This window comes from Eubalaena glacialis, chromosome 1 (genome assembly GCF_028564815.1).
Source record: "Eubalaena glacialis isolate mEubGla1 chromosome 1, mEubGla1.1.hap2.+ XY, whole genome shotgun sequence".
NCBI classification, from domain to species: domain Eukaryota; kingdom Metazoa; phylum Chordata; class Mammalia; order Artiodactyla; family Balaenidae; genus Eubalaena; species Eubalaena glacialis.
The window spans coordinates 180464211-180490368 of NC_083716.1; the positions used below are offsets into that span (position 1 = coordinate 180464211).

At 37.3% G+C, this 26158-nt stretch overlaps 1 protein-coding gene across 4 annotated transcripts in view; it reads left to right on the plus strand.

Annotated features, from left to right (window-relative positions):
• The window catches only part of MAP3K20 (mitogen-activated protein kinase kinase kinase 20), a 163127-nt gene that overhangs the window by 75147 nt on the left and 61822 nt on the right, over positions 1–26158 (plus strand). For all 4 annotated transcript variants that reach the window (XM_061202086.1, XM_061202067.1, XM_061202057.1 and 1 more), the window contains exons 3-8: positions 2921–3008; positions 8121–8222; positions 12527–12592; positions 16799–16827; positions 16946–17083; positions 23276–23362. In XM_061202086.1, coding sequence (XP_061058069.1) covers positions 2921–3008; positions 8121–8222; positions 12527–12592; positions 16799–16827; positions 16946–17083; positions 23276–23362 — 510 coding nt within the window. The remainder of the gene's footprint in view (positions 1–2920; positions 3009–8120; positions 8223–12526; positions 12593–16798; positions 16828–16945; positions 17084–23275; positions 23363–26158) is intronic.

Genomic DNA, 26158 nt, shown 5'->3' on the forward strand with positions numbered 1-26158 from the left:
TCTAAGGAAAAATTATTTGCTGCATATTTACTTCAGCAATTTCCATTAATGAACTGTTGGCAAGCAGGTGCCTATAAAGGCAAATCTACATAATACATCCGCTTGCTATCAGTTACTGGCTGCTACAAGTACAGGTTTTAGTAATTCAGTTAATCCCAGGTATTTCTGTTGGAGCTTGTTTGAATTGCTAACATGGTGTCACCTGACCTTCATTTATTGCAAATACCACTTATTTATTTAATCTACCTCTGCTTATTATTAGCCCATTTCCATGAAACTAGTACAGCACTCTAAAATAGCATGTTGTTTTCAAGATGTTAAATCAAATTCTTAGTTTATTAAATTGGAACCTAAAGTCTTATTCCATAAAAATGTCTTTTACTTGCAAATCATACTGTAAGAGTTTTTTATAACTGTAAAAAAATTAAAATACGAGCACAACAAAGGGACACAAGATAATAGTTGTTGTTTTGTCATTAGCATATGCCTACTCAAGAGCTGTTAGACATGCTTACCAATACCTGCAAAGATAAATTCTCTCTCCAAGGTATAATTTGTCAATATCTTAAACGTAAGCATGAAAACTAGCTGGAACACTGAAAATCCCATGTCGTGCTGAATTATAAAATGGTCGTCCAGGGCTTCCCTGGTGGCGCAGTGGTTAAGAATCCGCCTGCCAATGCAGGGGACACGGGTTCGAGCCCTGGTCCGGGAAGATCCCACACGCCGCGGAGCAACTAAGCCCGTGCGCCACAACTACTGAGTCTGCGCTCTAGAGCCCGCAAGCCACAACTACTGAAGCCCGCGTGCCTAGCGTCCGTGCTCCGCAACAAGAGAAGTCACTGCAATGAGAAGCCCGCGCACCGCAACGAAGAGTAGCCCCCGCTCGCCGCAACTAGAGAAAGCCTGCGTGCAGCAACAAAGACCAAATGCAGCAAAAAATAAATAAATAAAATAAATAAAATTTAAAAAAAAAGGTCGTCCAAGGATTCAGAATATTCTTGTATTTATTCTTTATTGTTAACAAACATTTTTAATGGTCACAGGATTTAGATATTCCAAAGAATATACCAAAGCACACCAAAGGGTAACAGTCCCCTATTTTGACCAATACTAGTCCCAACATTAATGCTTCCTCACATTGAACTCTCACGGTTTACTCACAAAAGAGTTGATTTGCCACTTAAAAATAGAGGGCTTATGATTTCCAAACTTCACATGAACTCTATCTTTACAACCAAGGTCATTTATGATTACTTAATGAGAAATAGAATTGTCATATGGATGAATAATTGTATTTATTACTCAATGCATTTTCTTTCTACTTGGAAAACTAAACTATGAGAAGGTTGTTTGATGAATACAGAACCTCTACACACAGTGGACGCTCAGTGAATGTTAAGGAATCGTTTTGATAGCTCCCTTCAACGCCTATATTACTAAAAGAAAAAACTGTCAAATCAACCTTGATAAATGTCTCATCCAATCACGAATAAGGTTCCTTTCTCTTGTTCCCACATTGACCCCCTTGTCAACCCTCAACCTTCTGTTTTCTGTCTAGTCACACCACCTTCAAAACAAGTTTCACAGCGTTTTAAATGAAAACTCAACTCCTACTATGAAAATAAAAATGTGTAACAAATGTACAAATTCCCAAAGGGGAGTCTCCTTTATGACCAAGGCTTCTCCATTTTTATTCATTGCTGACTTTCTTTAATTGTACTTTTAACTCTTGATTAGCCATATTTTAACTCCACAAAAGCAATAAAATTTTAATGACTACATGTGATTTACTTAATCTAGAGAACGTCCTCCTATAGACATTAGCAGATATACACTGTGGTACCACTTTTTTTTTTCATTTTAAAAATTAAGTTTAGGGCTTCCCTGGTGGCATAGTGGTTAAGAATCCACCTGCCAATGCAGGGGACACGGGTTCGAGCCCTGGTCCGGGAAGATCCCACATGCCGTGGAGCAACTAAGCCCGTGCGCCACCACTACTGAGCCTGCGCTCTAGAGCCCGTGAGACACACCTGCTGAGCCCACATTCCACAACTACTGAAACCCGTGGGCCTAGAGCCCGTGGTCCACAACAAGAGAAGCCACCGCAACGAGAAGCCTGTGCACCCCAACGAAAGAGTAGCCCCCGCTTGCAGCAACTAGAGAAAGCCCATGCACAGCAACGAAGACCCAATGCAGCCAAAAATAAATAAATAAATTAATTAATTAATTTAAAACAATTAAGTTTAATAAACAGTAGTTTTTTACCATGACACTCTGCAGTACAGTTTTCTAATAATTAACACATTTCGCAGTGTAAAGTATGGCTTCCCTATCAAATCACCACTGAACGTCAAGAATCCACATGTCTGTCCTTTACAGTACTTTGCATACAGTACGAGAGCAATAATATATTTTAAATAAATGGTTAGATAAATAATATAAATAGATATTACCTGAATCTATTCCAGTTATAGTTAAGAAACCCTGCCGTAATTTTGTCATGACTACTCATCCAACCGATAGAAGTTCAGTCTTGTTGCAGTCTCCCAAAAGAAATATTATGCAGGAAAAAATGTATTTGACTTTTAGGAAGAGGGCTTTTACTGTAAATAAATATGGCATCTCCCCTCTTTAGTCATCCCCTTCCACTGTCAGTCATGCCAGCTTGCTAGTAAGCACCTCTTCTGCCGTCAATTCAACCCCACTTCTTTTTTAAATTTTTCAGAAAGCTTCAATATATAAATTCTTAATCTGTCAAGAATGCTGTCAAAGACAGAGTTTTATCAGCATCACGTACTTGTTGAGCACATATACATCTTTGTAAATGTATGTGAAAGAAAATTGAATAGGAAACCTATTTTATGAGACTTTTATAAATGTGAAATCTTATGCAATTTTGTATTTGATTTTTGTATAGGCAGAAATACTCAGTGTCCTCAGTCACAGAAACATCATCCAGTTTTATGGAGTAATTCTTGAACCTCCCAACTATGGTATCGTCACAGGTAAGAACTCTATTTGACTTTTTTCTTTCCCCAATTACCTAGCTTTAGATTCTTTAATATGCTAAAATGCTTAATATTAGGTTCTGTCATGAATTGTGTGCTACTGTCAGATGTCACTTTTGTTGCTATAAAGCATTAATAAAACTGATTATATCAATATAATTAAGAATGGTGTTTCCACTTCTACCCATGTTTAATTGTGCTAATTATATCTGCGTAAATGCTATTTAAATGCACTTGCAGCTGCCGTACCAATATTTAAAGGTGCCATTTAACTAAAATTTCATTTAATTAGTTGAAATGAGCCATGTTTTTTGTAACTCTGTGACCTTTTACAAATTAAGATTTCTTGAGCTATTCATGTTATAATTCTTTGCAAGGCATTTTAATCCCGTTAGAGCATTCTTTCTTCAAGGCCTCTGACATGAGAATATTTTTCAGATTTGGTCATCTGGGTTGGTAATGACCTTGATCTAAATTATCACATAATTTGGAGTAGCAGTTTATAACTGATGGAAATACCCTTTCCAAAAAGGAGCACACAGAAAATTTTGCTGTATAAAAACACAGAAAGGCACATATTTTTAATACTTTATACTCATATTTGTATAATCCAATGAACAACTTCAGGTCTATGATGAGTATAGTGCTCAATTTTACAATACGTAACTTTGACCAGGTTCTTTATCATGGCAGTTCTTTGATCAAAACAAAGCAAACAAGAAAACCTTAAAAGATTAGCCCTCTCTTATTCTACTGTAGTGTTAAGGACTTGGATTGTCTTTATATAAAATAACAAAACACCCTCAGTAAAAAGGACTGGATTAGGTACTTCCTTATAAATTATCTCATCTAATAGTTAGAATAACCCTATGAGATAGATAAAGTAATTTTACTTCACATAAGAAACTAAAACTCTAACTTAAGTACTTTCCCAAGGTTACCCAGCTAGTGGTAGAACCACAGTGGTATACATTTCTCAATTTGATTTTATACAGAATCTCCTCTTCTTGTATGCAAGAAGCCTATGAGCACACTGTAGATCCAACGGATGTGGAGGGCTGACTGTACTGCTCCATTTTATATAAGGGACTTGAGTATCTGTGGATTTTGGTATCTGCAAGGGGTCCTGGTACCAACCCCCCACAGATGCTGCGGGATGACATACGGACGTGAACTGAGTCAAGTGTGGAAGATCACATGGGTAGGGGATGATATAGCACTTGCCCTGCCTCTTGAAATGAACATAAATAAGTCTTAGTACGGGAAGGTTAAGGCAGAAAGAGAGACAGGCACACAGACCTTGATCACCCTGCCTAGCTAGCTCCCCCTCTTTAGAACCTCATTGTCTTTCTCAGATGTTGGGGTTCTGACGGGGGAATCTTGAATGGCTTGAATCTATTCCAACTTGAGTGTGCTTGTTAATAGAAAAGGTTATTGCAGCAGGCAGCTGTTGTCACTCATACTGAGGACTTGAAAGAATAATTTATCAGAGTGATGGAATGGAATGAACACCAGAATAGGAATTGAGAGATGAAATCTTGCCTTGATTCTGCCAAAGCTGCATAGGTGGGTCACTGATGATCTATGTCTCAGTTTTCTCATACGTGAATGAAGGGACTAGAATTGATGATTTCTGGGTGAGAGTGTGTATGTGTATGTGTGCACCTGTGCATGTGTGTTTGCTGAAACTTCTCATCACAGAGAAGATTTTCTAAAATCTGCTTATAAGACCTGGAACAGAGTCCAAGAGGCAGCTGCCATTTTATTTCCCTTGGAAGGGAAGTGAACATCTTTCTCCCAGATCTACAAAGAAATGGAGTGACTAGAATCTCAATCTCCAAAGTCAAAAGAAAAGGTACAATAGTGGACCATCTTTTCTTTGATCTTTGGAAACCTTAATTCTGTACTACCGTGCAAGCAATAACCATGAACTGGAGTAACTATCATAATTTCAGACAAAATAGGCTTAAGAAAAGAAATATTACTAGAGATAAATTGGGTCATTTCATAATGATAAAAGGATCAGCATATCAGGAAGATACAGCAATTGTAAATGTATATACAGCTGACAATAGGTTCTCAAAGTACATGAAGCAAAAATTGACAGACTTTAAAGGATAAATAGTCAGTTCAACAATAATGGATTTCATTACCCCACTCTCAGTAACTGAGAGAACAACTAGATAGAAAATCAGCAAGGATATAGAAGACTTGACAAACACTCTCAACCAACTCTACCTAACTCACATACATAGAATACACCACCCAACAAAGAATACATATTCTTTTCAAGGGCACATGAAACATTCTTTAGCATACATAAGTTAGGCCATGAAATAAATCTCAATATATCTAAAAGGACTGAAAAGTTCTCCAACCACAGTAGAATTAAGTTAGAAATTAATGCAAGAAAGAAACCTGGAAAATTCCCAAATATTTGGAAATTAAACAACATATTTCTAAATACCCAGTGAGTCAAGAAACTACAATGGATTTTTAAATATTTTGGACAGAGAGAAAAGGAAAATGTAGCATATCAAAATTATAGGTGGCAGATAAAGTAATACTTAGGGGGGGAATTTATAGCTTTAAACATCTATGTTAAAAAAAAAAAAGGTCTGAAATTGATCATTAAGCTCCAACCTTAACAAACTGCAAAAATAACAGAATAAACCCAAAGCAAGCCCAATGAAAGGAAATAATAAGGATTAAAGCAGAATGCAATAACATAGAAAACAGAAAAATAATAGAGAAAATCCATGAAACTAAAAATTTGGTCTTTGCAAAGATCAGTAAAACTGACAAACCTTTAGCTGGACTGACCAACAAAAAAGAAAATACAAATTAGCAAAACCAGGAATGAAGGAGAGGATAGCACTACAGTCCCTACAGAAATTTAAAAGGATTAAAAGGGAGTGTTATGACCAACTTTATGCCAACAAATTAGACAATTTAGTTGCAATGAACTAGTCCCTGAAAAGATAAAAAATTTCAAAACTGACTCAAGAAGAAACAGAAAATCTGACCAGAACTATAAGTAAAAAAATTTAAATTTATAATTTAAAATATCTTCATAATGAAACGCCAGACCCAGATGATTTCACTGGTGAATTCTATCAAATGTTTATAGAAAAAATAACACCAGTCCTTCCCGTACTCTTTCTGAAAATAGAAGAAGGAACACTTACCAACTCATTCTATAAGGCTAGTATTATCCTAATATCAAAGCCAGATAAAAACATAATAAGAAAACTTCAGACCACTGTCCCTCCTGAACATAGGTGCAGAAATCCTTGACTATGTATTAGCAAACTGAATCCAGCCACCAATAAAAAGGATTATACACCACAACCAAGTGGAATTTATCCCAGAAATGTAAGGTTGATTTAACATCTGAAATCAATTAATATAAAGCATCATAATAGATAATAGAATAAAAGACAAAAACCATTTGGCATTCTACAACACCCATTTACGCTAAGAAATCTCAACAGGCTAAAAATAGAAGTCAGTTTTCTCAGCCTGATAAATAGCATCTATTAAAACCCACAGCTAAGATCATACTTAAAGGTGAAAAATTGAATGTTTTTCCCTTAAGGTTGGGAACAAGGAAATGAGGTTCTGCTCTTGTCACACCTAGTCAACATTGTACTGGAGGTTCTAGCCAGTTTAATCAGGCAAGAAAAAGAAAATAAAAGGCATCCAGGTTGGAAAGGAAGAGGTAAAACTGTCTTATGTGACATGATTCTCTAAGACTCAGGAAACCCCAGGAATCCACAAAAAACTACCAAAACTAATAAACATGGTAAGCAAGGTCACAAGGATCCAAGATTAATATACAAAAATCAATTGTATTTCTATATACTGGGAATGAACAGTCTAAAAATGAAATTAAAAAACCATTCCATTCACAGTACTATCAAAAAGAATAGTACTTGGGTATAAATTTAATAGTATTTGGGTATAAATTTAACATAAGAAGTGTTAAGACTTGTGCAATGAAAAGTACAAAACATTGCTGAGAGAAAATAAAGATCTAAATAAATGGAAAGATTACGTGTTCGTGGCTTGGAAGACTCAATATTGTTATGACGGCAATTCTCCCAAATTGATCTACAAATTCAAAACAATTCTTATCTAAATCTCAGCAGACTTTTTTGTAAGAAATTGACAAGGTGATCCTAAAATTCACATAGAAATACAAAAGACTGGAATAGCCAAACCAGTTTTAAGAAAGATCTAAGTTTAAGGTCTTTGCCGCATTTCAAAACTTATTATATAAAGATGTTAAAAAAAAAACTTATTATAAATCTGCAGTAATTAGCATAGTGCAATATTGGCACAAGGACAGGCATATAGAGCAATGGAGCAAAATTAAGAATTTAGGGGAAAAAACCTTACATTGATGGTCAATTGATTTTCAACAAAAGTGTCAAGACTGTTAAATGGGTAAAGGATAGTCTTTTCAACAAACTGTGCTGGGAAAATTAGAAATCCACATGCAAAAAAAAAAAGTCTTAGACCCTCACCTCAAACCATACACAAAAGTAAACTGAAAACGGATCATAGAAGTCATCAAATTGTACACTTATAGTATGTGAATTTTAAGATAGAGAATTTATATCTCAAAGCCATTTTTAAAGGAATTTTCTCACTTTCTTGGCCTTTTGTGCTTAAAATTTGAGGGCTCTTCTAAATCCTGATGCAACAAATACTGATTTGTTTCCATTGTCACATAAACCCTCTGACTTACGTGTTTAATCTTACCTCATAAGAATAACAAATTTTTGAAGAAATACCTATATTCATGCCTGCCTTTGTTTCAGATACATTCTTGCAACATCCTTGTGTTTCTGAATTCCATCTGAATGTCTTTGGATTTCATTGTCAGCTCAAGTTTTATTATTCATTCTGTTAGTGGTCTTGTCTTTGACAGATTTTTTACCAGGATGATATTAACTTTTAGAAACCACAGCATGGAACAGTTTTTATAAACTTTTAATGCCTTTTGTTAAATTATTTAACACATTTTCCCAATGAAACACTGAAGTCTTATTTCTGAAATGTGCCTTGGTTTTCATTATATGCTTATGTTTCCTTTGAAAATAGAATATGCTTCTCTGGGATCACTCTATGATTACATTAACAGTAACAGAAGTGAAGAGATGGACATGGATCACATTATGACCTGGGCCACTGATGTAGCCAAAGGTAATGCTTCGTGTATTCTTACAGAATTGGTGGAGAGCATCCTGACATGGTGACTTTAGTCGGAGGATTTCTTATTCTGTATCTTAAGATGTTCTTTTTTCAGACCAAAAGGAGCAAGAATTCTGCAACTTACTGTGCACATAATATTTTAGATCATTGCCTTTCTACTCCTGCATTCCTTTTCTCTCCTTCCTTTCTTTTTTACCAAAAACCAAGTTCCAACAAAATCAATGGCTCCAAGGCAGCATTTTTGCCCTATTTTGTGACATTGTAATTGACCAGCTTGTTTGATACATTAAATGGAAAGATGATAATTCTGTTGTGCTGCAAGTCTCTACTTAGATGCAGTATCCAGAAAACATGACTTACTGTAGGATTAGTTCTACTCATTTCGGATACATAATAATATGCTAAAAATAGTAACCACTTGCAAAAAATTTTTTTATTTATCCTGCCATGCAAAAGCAATTCAGATTTTATTTATTTATTTATTTATTTATTTTGATAAATTTATTATTTATTATTTATTTATTTATTTATGGCTGTGTTGGGTCTTCGTTTCTGTGTGAGGGCTTTCTCTAGTTGCGGCGAGCGGGGGCCACTCTTCATCGCTGTGCGCGGGCCTCTCACCATCGCGGCCTCTCTTGTTGCGGAGCACAGGCTCCAGACGCGCAGGCTCAGTAGCTGTGGCTCACGGGCCCAGTTGCTCCGCAGCATGTGGGCTCTTCCCAGACCAGGGCTCGAACCCGTGTCCCCTGCATTGGCAGGCAGATTCTCAACCACTGCACCACCAGGGAAGCCCCAGATTTTATTTTATATTTAATGTAAACTTGGAAATCACCCTTGGAAATGAAATATTTTTAATACACAATATGCCTAAACAAGGTGCCTAGTTCTTTTTCCCTCATAAATTCCTGCATAGACAAATGCTTTCTAAAGCAATTTAAATTCCATTTATTTTTATCTTTTTATTTTCCATAACTGAATGTTTCTGAGTTTTATTTATAACTGTCAAAGTTGCTTTGGAAACAACTTAATCTAAATAATGAATGCTGATGGTTACGTTTGTATTCTAGCAACCCCTAGAAAGCAAGTCTTTCCAAATTTTACTGGAGCAATTAACTCCTTTGCATTTTGCTGCTCCAATCTCTACCAACATCTCTTTACAAAGCAAATAAAGGGATATCTAGCATCCAATCAGGAAAGCAACTCATACTTTGCTTTCACTGGGAAGTCACACAGGGACTTCCAAAAGTAATAGCCTTTCCTTTGGGGAATTATCTTGTCTGCTTTAAGTTTCATCAACACCTGCCAAATTCTTCAAATGGAGAAAGTGAAAATTTAAAAAAAAAAGGTTTCATGCTAAATGCTGCTGCTTGAGTGATACTTCATTACCTTATAAGAATAATAAGCTCTATGTTTAGGATGGTGTACCTAAGGCTTTGGCTGTGTTAATTAACTTAATTGTGTATTCATGCATCAGACGTCTCAAATCAGCCTTAAAATTTCACATTCTTCAAGACATTTTCATGTAACGTCATAGCCACTTCTCTGCATATCAGTAGGCCACCTGTTTGTAAGCAGGGTAATGTGCTATTATTGGAAGCTGCCTGAAGCATTGTGGAAATACACTTACAGAAATGTAAATACATATACAAGCAGTCCTTGACTTAAAACACTTCACCTTACAGACATTTGCATTTAGGGTGCTCAGCCAATTACACCCATCTTATTACTTAATGGCACTTAGGATGGATAGACAGCAAACAAATCAACCGACACCAGTCACTCAGCTTCCAGCTGTACACCCTCCACTTAAGCTTCTCTGGCCCCCACCCTGTAAACCTCATCCCTCCTGGTCCCTTCCCCTGCAACAGTCCCTGTCTGTAGGGCAAGTCCTTTGGCTCCAGATTAGCTCAGTCATTCCTGTGGTTTCTCAAGAGCCCTGGCACTCTGTATCAGAAGGACAAGGAAGAGAAGGAACAGGACTAAATAGCACACTGGAACTAGAGGTAAAAAATAGGGATGGAGAAAATGGGAGTGTCCAGAACCACACGGTAATAAAATCACTTTTTGGTGGCTGATGAATTAATCTGAAAGGCAAGTTCTAATGTGTTTGGACTCAGGTGAGAAGCGTGAGGCAGAGAAGAGACTCGTTTATGTGTAGTCACAAGTAATACTTAATACTTAAAATGGCCTACGAAAGGAAGAAGAAATCAATGCTTTCAGAATGACTTCTACCCTCTCTGATAAAGCTATGTGTAGAACTTGGAGATGAAATAGGAAGGCTTGATTTTTGTTGATTCCGTTTTGAATTCAGCTGTGCCCTTCAGTTTGACCATGACTGAAGCCACTGAAGCAACAAGATGTTGAGAAATCAAAGGATGAATAATTCATTTCAAATAAGAGTGGATTCGTGCATTTTGAAATAGGCATTGCTTAACATCACTGCAAAGAGAAAACCTCCTAAAAGGCAAAAAAAAAGATTCTCTTCTTTCTGGGTGGGAAGAGGGATGGAGGGCAGACCAGCCAGTATATCTGAAATTGCTACAAGTCAGTCAACAATGGGTAAAAGGAACAATTAAAGCAAATAAACCAGGATCCAATCTCCAAATGGTCATCATTGATTCCAAATCTCCCCAGTGACTCCTGTGAAATCTTTTTTTAGGAAACTCTGAATCTTAAAATTGATGAAAGTATTTTTCAGCATTCCTATTTTTTTGCAATAAAAATAAGGCAGACAGAATTGTAGATAGCTCTATAAAAACACATTAAATAGAATTTTATATGATTTTGATTACAGCTGTTTATATACACTAAATATTCTATAAATGTATACTATATGTTATACACAAATAATTTACAATACTTTTTCTCGTAATATCTGCCATGAGGAAGAAAAGTGCCTGTATTTAAAACTTTTTTGCTTGAACGTTTTTTGAAATTCTTTATTGTCAGCAAATGTAGAAACGATCTAGGTATACCTCTAATAGTAATTAAATAGTATCTACCTGAAAAATTATTCAGGAATTTGATTCTTAAAGAAAAAGAGAAATAACTATGAAATTCTGTCTTAAAAATTATTAAAAGTTACCTGAGTTGTAGCTTTTGAATTTTCACAGCTTAGAATATGTAGAACTTAATATTAGAAGAAATATTTCTTTTATTCCAGTTATATCTTGTTTAAGATCATTTGAATTACTAACACTTTTGTTGACTCTTCAGTAATATCTTTATATGGCAAGAGTTTAAATTTTTTGAAATTTTTCTTTGTTCTTTCATGATTCTTCACTATATAATAATCAGAATAGTAGAAAATAATAGATTATTTTTAAAATTAGCCTTTATAAAACTGAAATTTTCTATATACTGAAAAAAAGAACCAAGGCCTAGTTATTAAATTATTGTTCAATAGATAGTTCATTAACCAAAGGAACCTGTTTGATTGGGGTGAGGGGGCTATTCCATTGTTTAGAAAAGACAACTTGAGAAATAAAGAGAGGAAATGTTTCAGTAGAAAATGCTCTTGTTCTTTATTCTAAGGGGATAGACTATATAAATACTGGGAAAGAGTCATTTTTTTATTCAAAATAATAAAACTCTATATACATCCAATTTACTGAAGTAACCTGATTTTCAATATGTTGTAGAGAATTTTAGAGTACATTTAAATATAGATTATCTCGAAGATTTATCCTTGTAAGAAGAATAAAATATTTTGTAACTACTGTATATTTTTCTATCTGAGGATCCCCAAATCCTTTACCAACCACAACTAATGAATCCAACCAGTTCTCCCCACCCCTACCCCACCTCCACTCCCGGGGTCTTACTGGAATGAGTACTGAGAAACCAAGCTGCACTGGGTAACTGCAGACATGCAAATGAAAACTGAAATTTTTGGTCAGAACTTTGGCTGATTTAGAAGGCAGTTGGTAGTATAGAATACCTTAGTCATTGGAGCCTTTCTTCCAGTGGTATCTGTGCTATTTTCGTGCAGACTCCAGAAAATTAAGGTGTCCTTATTGGGTATTATAAGAAGCTCACTTTATCCACAATCAAATTCCAACTTCTAAGAGGTTAAAGCACGTAAATTTTTCTTAGCATATAAATTTTCCTAATGTGGGCGTATCCTGTCCCTATTTTATCCATCATGGAAAAACAGAGCACATGAATTTAGTTTTTGCTATTAAATCCTTTGCAAAAATATGGAAAGTAATACTGATGTTTAAAATAGAAAGGTAATACTGATGCAATGTTGAAAAATTATATTAATAGGCCTTTCTTCCTTTTTGTACTAAAAGGAATGCACTATTTACATATGGAGGCTCCTGTCAAGGTGATTCACAGAGATCTCAAGTCAAGAAATGGTAATGTAGTCATACTTTTTTATTTTACCTATTTTATTATAAAATACATGCACCGTTGTATAGAAATAGGCATCATGCTTTCCATATCTTTTGTAACCTGCTGTTTTGACTCACTGCTGATACTGTGAAAATCTTTCCTCTATTAATAAATGTGAAAATCCTCCACATTATTTCAAGAGGCTGCATAGTGTTCCACTGTATAAGTAGCACAGAATATGGACATTTGGGTTGTTTACATTATTTTTTCTATGATAGGAAATGTTGAAGTTAATACTTCTCAGTAGAAATTTTCAACACATCCCTAATTATTTCTCTAGAATCATTTTCTAAAACAGGTATTGCTGGTCAAAGCACATAGTTGTGTATTTTTAGTCTTCTATTTTTAGATGGCTCTCTGTACTAGCAGTTTGGAGTTTTGTTATTGTTACTCCTGAGTTATTTGGCGTAAATTTTTTTTTTTAATTTATTTTTATTTATTTATTTTTGGCTGTGTTTGGTCTTCATTTCTGTGCGAGGGCTTTCTCTAGTTGCGGCAAGCGGGGGCCACTCTTCACTGTGGTGCGCGGGCCTCTCACTATCGTGGCCTCTCTTGTTGCGGAGCACAGGCTCCAGACACGCAGGCTCAGTAGTTGTGGCTCACGGACCTAGTTGCTCCGCGGCATGTGGGATCTTCCCAGACCAGGGCTCGAACCCGTGTCCCCTGCATTATCAGGCAGATTCTCAACCACTGCGCCACCAGGGAAGTCCTGGTGTAAATTTTTTATGTCACTCATATTACCTGAAGGAGCGCCCAAAAATGATGCACAGGTTTGGAAAGTAAGAGCTTTCTTTTTCTTCTTCTCTACTTGCTAAAGTTTATTTATGATCCTGTATTTTATAATTCGGAGAGTGAGCACTTTTAAATGGCAGGATTAGATGTTACCTTCAAGTAGGAGTGGTAATAGAATGCTTTGTCCATTACATCACTTGAAAATTAATGGAGAAGGGCAGTGGGATTATTTAGCTAGCCAGCACTCAGAGTTTGCCTCAGAGTTTGCTACTTAAAAACAAAAAAATCTTGCTATCAATTCATTTACATGCTTTAATGTTTTACTTGCTTTCTAAGTGATTCTTCTAAGTATGGAGGAGGAGGAAAACAATTTATTTTTAGAAAATCTTTAAATCACTGCAGTTAAAATGGGTAACTACTGATAGTGTGATCCTTAGAATGGGTAGTCCTGATCAGCGGAGGAAGAGAACTCAGGAATCCAACCAGCTGCCCAGGACCGTGATGCTTGGGGGGGTGGAGAAGGGGAAGTTGTCGGCAGCTGCCACTCCTCAGCAGTCCAGGTTGGACCAGCACCCTGACCCTGACAGTTCACTCTGGCTGATTGTTCTTGCCCTTTTCTAGGTTTCATCACTTATCCTTTGGCTTTTCTTAGACATAAGCTTCCTGGAGCTAAACACTTTTAATATATATTGGCTAGCAGGAGGTCATTAGGAAATAATACAGAATCTAGTAGGAAGTATCAGAGTTTTATGACTTTGTACATTTTCAGTTCTGGCTCAGAATTTCAATCTAAATAAGTTGTTTAACATCTCTCCTTTTAATCTAGTTTATCTGTGTATCCTAAATATCCCATGAGAGGAGAATGGTTAAATTATCCAAGATGTCATTATGAAGACTAACAATGGAGAATGTTCCCATTTTTAAAAATTACAGTTTGGGGGCTTCCCTGGTGGCACAGTGGTTAAGAATCTGCCTGCCAGTTCAGGGGACATGGATATGAGCCCTGGTCCGGGAAGATCCCACATGCCACGGAGCAACTAAGCCCATGCCCCGCAACTGCTGAGCCTGCGCTCTAGAGCCTGCGAGCCACAACTACTGAGCCCGCGTGCCACAACTATGGAAGCCCGCACGCCTAGAGCCCATGCTCCGCAACAAGAGAAGCCACCGCAATGGGAAGCCTGTGCACCGCAACGATGAGTAGCCCCTGCTTGCTGCAACTAGAGAAAGCCCACGCACAGCAACGAAGACCCAACGCAGCCAAAAAAAATTACAGTTTGTGTAGTTACTTGATGGGAAAACACATACACATTGAAACAATATAGATCAAACTTTTAACAGTTTTGGGGGGGTGGAGACAGAATAGTAGGACTTTCATTTTCTAAGTTATATAGATTTATTTATTTATTTTTAATTTATTTATTATATTTATTTATTTTTGGCTGTGTTGGGTCTTCGTTGCTGTGCACGGGCTTTCTCTAGTTGCGGCGAGCGGTGACTACTCTTCTTTGCGGTGCGTGGGCTTCTCATTGCGGTGGCTTCTCTTGTTGCGGAGCATGGGCTCTAGAGCGCAGGCTCAGTTAGTTGTGGCACACAGGCTTAGTTGCTCCGCGGCATGTGGGATCTTCCCGGACCAGGGCTCGAACCCGTGTCCCCTGCATTGGCAGGCGGATTCTCAACCACTGCGCCACCAGGGAAGCCCTAAGTTACACAGATTTATAATGTTAGACTTTTTAAAATGAACACTTATTAATCTTATAATCAAAAAAAAGTAGTAGAAGTATTTTTTAAATAACTGAATATAGTATTAACAATATTTATATTTTTATTTGAAAAAATGTATAGCTTATTATATATAGTATCAAATTTACCCTTAGGCTATTTCTGTGTAGTGGATCATACAAAGGTTATTTTCTCCACTTATCAAGGTCGTTAGTAACAGCTAATAAGTATTGCTAAACTACCATGTTCAAGACACTGTGTGGCTTACAAAGGAAAGGCTAGAAACATTTCTTCAGGATTCTGCCCTTGGCCTCCTCCCTTCTTATGCTGTTATTCGCCCACTCCCATAAAAGCCCCAACTACATCTTAACACTCCCAAATAGATCTCAGCTTCAAAACTATATATCTATCTGCTTATTGAACATATTCACATACGTATCTTGTGTGACCCTAAAATGTATTGTGTCCAAGTCGATCTTTTCATCTTCTGCCTACCCCCAAAAAAATTATTCCTGCATTCCCTTTCTCAGTGAGTGACAATACCAGTTGCCTAATCCAGTAATCAAATAAAAAGGAATTACAGTTTGATTGCAGAGTTCCTGTTCTAACCGTTATGCTGTATTGCCTCTATTTTATTTCCTCTTTGAGTTCTCCTCCTCCTCCCCCATAGCCAATTATCCAAGCCCAGTTGATTCTGCTTCCTAGCTGTTTCTTGACTCAGTCCACTTCTCTCCTGTCCTTTGCCACAGCCTTAGTGCAGGCATCCTCACCTCTCTTGGACTACAACACTGGTGCACACAGTGATCTCCTTACCTGTGTTCTGTTCCCCTCTGCACATTTGACCATTTCATTCCTCCACTTAAAATCATTCATTGCCTTTCCATTTCTCACAAAGGCTCTTCTGGACCCAGCCTGTGCTCTCCAAAATTGTATGCCTTTTCCTCTGCTCCTGACCTTTTGCACAAGCTCACTCTTCTGCTTAGAAAACTGCTTTCCTCCCCCGGGTCTCCTCTTTCTGGTTAGCATAGCGTCATTTCTTCCAGGAAACTTCAACCTCCTTACACTTTGACTTCTTAGACTGCTCTTTGGTCCTATGGCAGTCTCCATGCCTCTCATCATGGAACTTGTCCCACTTTATTATAGATGTTTAACTGTCTTTACCATTAGACTGTAATCTCTACCAGAGCTGAGACAATGCCAGTCTTGCTCACCTTCCTCTGCTAGAACATAGTACATGGCCTTGCCCATAGTATATGCTCAACAAATATTTGTTAAATGAATGAATGTATGAATAAGTAAATAAATGAGTATTATCTCTGCCTTCAAGAAAATTACTCTTCAACTGGGAGGAAGAACCATATATACCATGAAGTAATAATGCTAATTATTCCTCAGTATCATGTTGACAGTCTAGTGGCAGAACCCAAGTAAAAATTTGGTTCTCTTGACTACTACTAATCTATGCCTTTTTTGCTGGACACTACTGCATTTAATTTAAACCAGTGTTTTGAAGCCTTTTTTAATCAGCACCTCATAGAATTAGTTTTGTATTTTTATTTTAATGTCAGCTCCTTTTTACAAAATCTTCAGTGCAGTAAATACTTTGATTTTACCTTTCATAATGCCATATGGAAGATAGAAATAGAAGTTTATAATTTTTTTCAGTATAACTCGAATTAGATGAGTTTCATAATTTATCTTTTTTTTTTTCCTTTTAGTTGTTATTGCTGCTGATGGGGTGTTGAAGGTAGGACTCTTTATTTTAATTTTTAAAAATTTCGTTAATTTCAGATGTAGGTTTTGTGACTGGTAATTCTTTTATTAGTCAGTGAGTCAAAAGTTGATACTCGTTTCTCTTTTCTCAGATCTGCGATTTTGGTGCCTCTCGGTTCCATAACCACACAACGCACATGTCCTTGGTTGGAACTTTCCCGTGGATGGCTCCAGAAGTTATCCAGAGTCTCCCTGTGTCTGAAACTTGTGACACATATTCCTATGGTGTGGTGAGTTCATTTCTCATTTTTTGTTGCTAAAGGACATGCGAAAAGCAAACAACTTACAGAAGCGAGGTGTAACAATTTAACACAGTTTTAAAACCATGATGCTGTTTCTGGTGGAATGCCCAGAGCAGTGGCAACAGAGAGAATATTTTCTAATTACTAGAAGGTTTCCTTTGATCATTTTTATGCATCTGAGTTATTTTGTTCTGTGTTGAGAAGAAGCCAGTGCCATCTATCTGCAAGAAGCAAATTTAGATGGAACCTAAAATAGTGTTGGGCCTGATGCCCTCCTGTGGAGAGTGCCTTCCTGGGTGGACATATGTCTGTAGAATATCTCTGTAAGTCAGTGGATACAATGTGGAACAGGACTTCATTGTAATGTGTTGCTCAAAAAACCACCAGTCGATCTGCCAAATGAGTTAATTAACAGGAAATGTCAACCATTAAACTGATTAGTGAATTTCTGGAGAATACAGAAGAAAATGTGCTTATCGTCTAGCACATAGCCTTGTCCGTGTCTGCTGCAATGGCTATCTGAAGCATGAATCTAAGGTCTTACATAAGAATACCAGCAGAGCAACATAGTTACAAGAACAGAATAATGTGGGGGTTGGGAGGTGGGATGCTCAAGGAATAGAGACCACAGGAATGAATCAGTGAAGGAGCAGAAGATGCTAGAGAAGGAGTTTTTTTTTTGTTTTTTGTTTTTGTTTTTTTTTTAATTAATTAATTAATTAATTTATGGCTGTGTTGGGTCCTCGTTTCTGTGCGAGGGCTTTCCCCAGCCGCGGCAAGTGGGGGCCACTCTTCATCGCGGTGCGCGGGCCTCTCACCATCGCGGCCTCTCTTGTTGCGGAGCACAGGCTCCAGACGCGGAGGCTCAGTAATTGTGGCTCACGGGCCTAGCTGCTCCGCGGCATGTGGGATCCTCCCAGACCAGGGCTCGAACCCGTGTCCCCTGCACCGGCAGGGAGACTCTCAACCACTGCGCCACCAGGGAAGCCCTAGAGAAGGAGTTTTGAGATGGATCATTCTTGAGGAATAAGTTGTATCTGAATTAGCAGAGAGAAAGAAGTGGGGGCAATGGGGGAGGAGAGGCGGGGAGGGGAGAGTGGGTGGGGAGGTTCCTTGGTGGAGGAAGGAATTTATTTGTTGCCCTTTTTTGAGGATAAGTTTTTTATCCCTAAAAATGCTGTATTTCCTTTAAAAAGTCCAAAATAGTGTTTGGAACCCCCTGTCTTCGCCTCTCATCTCCTGATCATATTGCCTCTCTATTTTATAACTTCTTAAAAGGAGACTTTCATAATAATGGGGAAAAAGCAGTCTAACTTTAGACCAAATCAACATGCCTCTTCTTCCTGAACTTCTGTGTTTTCAACTGAAGGTGGTAGCTGACAGCACAGGAGGAGACCAACACCGTCAAACCCATTCCTTTTTCTTTAGAGTTCATCAGTCTCTAGGTAATTACTGCTAGCCTCAGTAAGTTCTGGGCTGGTTTCAGTTAGCTAGCTTTTTCTAAATCATTACTACATCTTATGTATACCAAATTAATGTAATATCAGTTTTGTTGGCTATTTGAAAAAAATCATTTCTTGAATGAAATATATGTTTTTGATGAAAGGCTAGAATTGTAAAAGTTGGAAGACAGTAGTAGCATCAGGTTAAATACCTAATTTTCCTTAATTCTTTGTGTTTCTAAGAATGAAGGCTATAACCTATTTTAGACAGTGATCAAATAATTCTTATCAAAAGAAAGGGAAAAAACCAAAAGTTCCTAAAGAAATATATTCTAAAGCTGGTCCCGTATGTCAAAACTTACTACGTTCTAACCATCCTACAAATCATCTGCTGGGGAGTCTGAAAATGGGGAAATTTGTTGCGATTTAAGACTTTTTGTGAGATGATTTCCTCTTAATGAAGTTATGTTCCTCATTTTTAAGCAAAAATCTATTTATTGTGTCAGGCACTGCGCTAGACACCAACTTAGGGCAATTTAAATTTTACTTTGCCTGCTCTTTGGGACTAGTGTCTCATTTTATCCTGTGGAAACAGGAGCCAGCAAACTTTTTCTATAAAGGCCAGAGAGTAAATATTTTAGACTATGAAGGGCCACTTACAGTCTCTGTTGAATATTCTTTTGTTTTTTACAACTCTTTAAAACCGTTAAAACCACTCTGCCATCTGTAGCGGACTGACATTTGAGACCCCTGTGGAACCCTCTTATTCCAGATTGGAAGACAAGCCACATCGCTGAAGAACGGTTCCTAGTATTTTGATAAGGGACCACAATTCTCACTCTTTCCCATTGCGTGTTAGTTTTAAAGGAGGGGCTACTCTTTTGCTATCTTAAAGAGAGGGGTTTACTCGGAATGCTGGTTATTCTTACCCCATAGCTGCATCAGCAGAATTCCATTCAGAAAAGTGCACATGTGCTCATTTAGTTATAAATGACAAATCAGGATTTTATTTAATTCTGACCCCTTCCCATAGTACTGTCAATTAACACCATTAGTGAAAGAAAAAGTACGAGGCATGCTTTACTGAGCCTTTTTGTTTAAACAATCACAGTTTTTTTTTTAATGAAAATAGCGTTACATGTCCAAAGTAGGTACTCCCTAAAAGAGCAGTAGAGGACAGTTATTAAGGTATGGGCCATGTTAGCTGTAGAAGTTTATAGTGCATAAACCTTGAAAATGATATCTAGGAGAGCAATGCGGGCATTTAGAATTTTTGATGTCCTTTCAAAACAGGTGAGTAACCAGAACTCCTTTGTCAGTAGGTGCATCTGTTTGCAGAAAACATACCAGGGTTCATTAAAAGCCTGTTCCATTAATTGAGCTCCCACCCACACAGCAGTCACATGCAGATAAATAAGAACATAAAAAACAGTTGTCCCTTTTTTGAAACCCATCCCCAAAACCCCACTATATGTTTGCTTTTTATTTTTCTTTCTCAGACTTGCTGTAAGAATTTAGCCCTTCATAGTCTCAAAGTCCCTAGCCCTCCCCAGTTTAATTGACCTCTGTTTCTTCTTAACACATGAGGAGACTAGCCAGCCTTGTATAGCCCTGAAATAAACGTGCTGGTGAAATGCCAGAAATGGATCTTGTGATCCTTGCTTCTGCGCTGGTAAGCTTCGCTAGGCAGGAAATTGTTTCTGTTTTATAAGGCAGTAGATTTTTTTCTATCCCCTTCTGGTGACTTCTCTTGAAGGACTAAACCAGGAGTGTTTAGGATATTATCCACGAAAAAGAAGACTTCAGGAGAGCCAAAATCATTGAAGAATTAGCCTTCTGAGAACTCAAGACCTAGCCACTCTTTAAAAACAAAGCTCTCCTAATGACAATGCAGAAAGGATTACCTTCTCAGAAGCTTCTCAGCCAAAACCAGCTTTGAAAATAGAGTGGCTTAAGAGCAAGCATCACTGCCTCACTTGTCTCTGAGCCCTGTTCCAGAAGCAGCCCGGCTCAGGTAATGGCTTTCCATTGTTTGTAAAAGAAAAGGCAGGAAAAGTACACAGCCTTGTCCAAGTTTCTGTTCTGTAAACTGAAAATAGAAATTTCCCTTGTGAACCCAGTTTAAACATGGGGACGTCTCAATATAAAATGAGTTGGAAAATATTTTTAAGGTGAAAGATCACAATAATGTTTGGCCTGCATTTTCCATAACTGATATTTTCAGTCATAGTTTAATACACTTTTTGACCTCTAAGTGACTTCCTCAACAAAGTTACATTTTTTGTGCCAAATGTCATTTTGTTCAGTAGAAAAAGCTGTTGTCCTATCTCATACCACCTACTTTTTTGGTACATTTCTGAATGGTGAATAAATCATAGGAAATCTTGATATGTGCTGATCGTGGAATTAAACTAAAGACCTCATTTGGGCTTCAGGACCCAGTGGTTAAGGACACCATCCCCACCATCCTTGCCAGTTTCACATCCATCAAGTGGCTCCTCAGCTGTGGTAGCTCTTTAGAGACACAGAGAGGGAGTAGAATGAAACTATCTTATTTTTTCCAGGATTAGAACCCTCGGAGAAATATAACTCGGGTCTTGTTAGATTTTTGGACACTTTCCAACTGAATATTTTGGGATAAAGAATGACATAAATCTTTTTCTGGTGTCACTCCCCAGGCTCTTGGTTCTGCATCTCTTACCCCACAAAACCCAGGCCGCCTTTGTGCATGTGTGCGCACGCACAGTGTATTGTGCAGGCAGGCCAGACTCCAGAAGGAGGGGTGCAAGGCTGCTTATCCACACGTTTTGGGGTCCCGGGCGTTAGATTTATTTGAGGCAGTCATTCTTCCCATTCTCCTTAGGAATGCCAAATCCATTCACTTACTTGCCCTTCATACGCCTTCCCCTCCCCAATCCCAACACCGGGAGGGTGGTAATTGCAACAAACTGAGGGGCTTCGTTTCCTGCTCAGCCCTCTTGCTGCCTCTGTCCCCCACCCCACCCCCGTGCCGCCCTGTGTCAGGTGACCACATACCCGTTCTAGTTCTCACCCTTTCTTTACTTTCAGTGTTTGCTGGAATCATCCCCTTCTGGGATGCCCCTTACCTTTTCCTAAGCACTTCTGTGACTCAAATAGAATTATTCAGTAGCTCTTCTAAAGAAGTACCTGACACACTTGATTAAAAACCCAAAGAGGCTTCAGTGACTTTCTTTTCCTCCTGCTTGAGCAGCATCTGCCAATTTCCCTGATTTTGCTGCTAATTATCTTCGTATTAGCCAGAATTCATTTAACATGTTATGGCTCCAATAAGACCGAGTGCTGGCTGAGGAAATAGTGGATATTGGATTCCCTTGAATAGTGTATATATCCTCAATCTACATTCTTATTTAGAAATGGGTTTTTGTTTTTAGAACAACAGAAGTGTAAATCAGAGGTGCTGAATTCGCTTCTGCCATGGCTCCATACCGAAACTAGGGCCCGCTGCATTCTCTCTTATACTGTAGCTCTTCCCTCTCTACAATTACATGTGGTCAAGACCTTGACCTTCAGGGGTGAGACAGCAAATTCATATTCTAGCTCTGCCACCTGATAACTCAGTGCCTTTGGGCAAGTTTATTTAACTTCCTTAAGCCTTAGTTTCCTCATCTATACAATGAGAATGATACCTCTCTGATGGGATTGAGATTAATCATGATAACATACCAAAAGGGTTTAACAGAGTAACTGGAACATAATCACTCAATAAATGATAGTGGTTGTTATTATTACGATTATTATTGATAAAATTATAATTGTTTTTGCACTTCACAAAAGTATTGGTAGATTCAAATCTTAATACTCATTTGTATAAATAAAGAAAGAAACTGAATGTAAAAGTCTCCATTACTCAGAGTTTAAAGAGAATACAAAATCATTGGCTGTTTTCAGCATTTCCAGCATCAGTTTGCTTTGCTTGGGCATTCCAGTACAGATTTATTAATCCTGCTAATCTCAAGGATTGCAGAGAGATAACACAAACATAAATTTGCACACACATGAACACGCACGCATACACAGCCTATATATATGTGTATATATAAGGCGTTTATTACATTTTAGAATATAGTATAATAAATTATGTGGTAGGTGGAGGAAAATGAATCCCTTAGACTGACTCATTTTGAGAGAGATTTCTCCAAAGCACAAAATCTAAATGTTACAGTTTGGCGAGTACCTACCATTGTGGAGTAAGTGGTATAGCCAGTGATTTGGATTTGGTGCTCGATTTTTTTTTTTTTTTTATGAGACCATTATTGAACCTTTGAAAATATGGTTGAATTCCCAGTTATTATCTTATAGAGCAATTTATCAGAGATTGAAGGTGCAAAGAGTTTTGACCAACAAAATAAAATCTAGTTTATGGTGATACATGAGAATTGTTAATTTACAAGATAAAGTTAAATCACTGAGGCCCACTGGTTTCATAAACTTTTAAGCCTGGCTCTAGATATTCTAATTCCTAAACCAGATTTTTTGTTTTTAATATAAAAAAAGAACAACAACAACAACTAAAATATATATGTATATATAAAATATATGGAAGAAGTCCTCTGCGTGAATATATACATTTTGCCCAAGTTTCTACAGATGGAGTTGGTTGTGCCTGGTAACTGGATACAGTTAAATGTTAAAGTTTCAGTAATATACCAAAAATATGAAGTACAAGAATAAAAATTCCATTTTCTTTTTGTTCCAGGTTCTCTGGGAGATGCTAACAAGGGAGGCCCCCTTTAAAGGTCTGGAAGGATTACAAGTAGCTTGGCTTGTAGTGGAAAAAAATGAGGTAAGACTGCGATTCTCCATTCAGGTACATAGATCAGAAAACAGTATTGGGGTTTTGCAAAAGACTTTTTCATCTTCTTCAAATTGAAAGTAAGTTCACGCTTATGGAAAGATTAGCAGTAGGAGCTAACACAAAGGGTCAAAGTGATGTTATTCCTCATGAATGGACCCTTTACATCTAATTGTTGCAGCTTCACGTCGTGATGCTGTAGATCAAAAATTGTACAAGTACTGTACTAGTTTCTCAGTCTCAATTGTAAAACCTAGGGGTTTGTTCTTAGTGATGAAAGAAGCCATTGCGTCCAAGGTAGGGGAACAGTTTTAACTCCATCTCCTGCGTTTAGGACATCTTTTTTACTGTCCGGGAGTTGATATATCTGTAAGAGACCTTCAGCTACTTCAACTTACCTCTCCCAGCAGGAGTCACTATAGTACAAGAAACTGTCGCTTAGATGAGAATTTCAAAAATAAAAGAAGAAAAAATAGTTTCAAAAAAGGGAAAAATTACAGTTTTGCCACCTACGTTGAACACTACATTGAAGATGAGCTCCTCACTGGAATTGGCGAGGCAGTGGCATAACTGTTCCCTTCTTCATGCAGAGCCTTTCCATTTCAAAAGAACTTCAGTGGCGTAAACACCGTTTGTGCTGTGTCCCCAGCCTCGCTTTTCTTCTTCCCACAAATTGAGGCTTTCCGTTAGTTGGACCTATGAGCCAACATCAGAGAACATGGTACATTCATATCAAAGAGAGCAAATACATTTTGAAAGGTTTAAAATTGTGACTGAAACGCACAGCCATGGAAATTCTCAGCATAAGGATGAAGCATCCATTATCAAGGTATTATGAGAACTTAGATCAAGTAATGGAAGCACGCAGTTGTCTTTGCAACGCTGCAAAACAACTTTATTTCACAAAACTTCTTCATTTCCACATCTTATCTGTGCCCTTCACAAAAGGGAAGGGTGCAGCCTTAGGGTAAAATAATTTGCAAAACGGTGAATATGTAGCAATATTCCCTTTTTAACGCTTTAAAAGAATTAGATTGATCCGTTCCCCACGTGAGCGCAGGAGCAAACTAGATGAATCAAAAAGCTGCTATTGACTGAGAGAAACCAAGTTTCCATATTTTAGATCACATAATTCATGGTTACCTTATTAATTTGTCCTCCTGAGCCATTGAGAATGGATGAAATGTTCATGATAGCTGAACTTGATGGGAGAGAGCTGCCAATTTAAGAAAAATAAAAAGATGTTATATTCAAGAATGTGTCTTACTCATTGTTTCACAGAGGCTGTCCTGTTTTAATTAAATGGGATGGTTATTCCTGGTGTGCTATTAAATCAGACCTCACACACAGAGTAACTGATTATCTCATGGTACGAGAACCCACTTGATTCTGTTCAGTTTCTTTTGCCAGTGAGATGATTAGACGTTTAGTTCTGGGTTGACAAATAGAGTGAAGAAGATTATTGACCTTCTGTTGACTTTGGAGCAGAACACTCAATGTCATTTTTTCCCTCTGTATCATTTCAAGATAAACTAGGAGGAAATTTTTTTTAAAAGCTGACTGGACCCTCCAAATATGTATAAGACAGAGTAATTAATATTTTAAAATATTTCATTTAAAGGAGGGCAGAAAAGGTGTGAATCTAAAGCACTTTAAAAACAAAGAGAAAAATGAATTTAGAAGCTGCCTTTGAGTAGCTGACTTGAGGGTTGAGAATCCCCCGTAAATAACCTTCAGAATCTCCTCAGCAGGCTATATGAGGAGGCCATCTCCCCCTTTCTCCCCAGGAATCCCCTAAAGTAGAGTGTCCATGGTGTGATCTCATGATCAGCTAATAACAGATGGAGGCTCTTCAAATGCCTCACATACTATATTATTAAATGAAATAGTCATTTGAAAGAAACCCGCATGGTGAAATAATTTTTCTCAACTTTCTAATGAACCTAATGAAAATTGGGTGTTACAAGGATATTTGTTTGTCTGTTCTCATTCTGCATATTTATTTCATTTATCAGAATATGGAAATTAAGTTCAAATGTAGTTTCCATTGTCATCATTCAAGAAAATCTCTTCATTCTACCTCATAAATGGAGGCACTTATTACCAAAACAAATTCTGTTGAGATAGCATTAAAATAATTCGCAAGGATTTATTTTATTTTATAATAAAATTGAGACTTTGACTTAAATACAATTTATAAAAATCCCTTCAAATTCCAGTTATTTTATTTTAGTTATTTTTACTCTGGAATACCTTGGGTTATTGAGTTGAAAAGAGAAAGCTATATTTTTTTTTAAGAGGCCTCATTGAAATAAAAAATGACATGTTTAAACTTTCAGAGAGGCATTTTAAATGTGAGCTAGTCACACTAGAATGCTAGTCATCCTAGACTCATAGGAAGCTGCAAAAATATTACAAAGAATTCTGTGTACCCTTCACCCTGCTTCCCCCACTGGTGAGACATAGGTATAGTATAGTATCAAAACCAGAAAATTGACACTGATACATTACTGTTAACCAGACTCTAGACCTTATTTGGTTTTACCATTTAGGATTGCTTTTTGCATCTATAGGAAGATCGATACTTTCTAAAAATTATATCTGAAGTCCTTTGATTCCAAACCCTTAATAAAGAAATAAGGTCTTCAAACAATCATTTTTCCTATTATTAAATCCTATTGAAACTAGAATCCATAAAACACTGTTAAACTTTACAAAGCAAACAGTGAACTCTTATAGTATAGAAAGCATGAAATTAAGAGGGTATTACTAATAAATTTTAAAAAT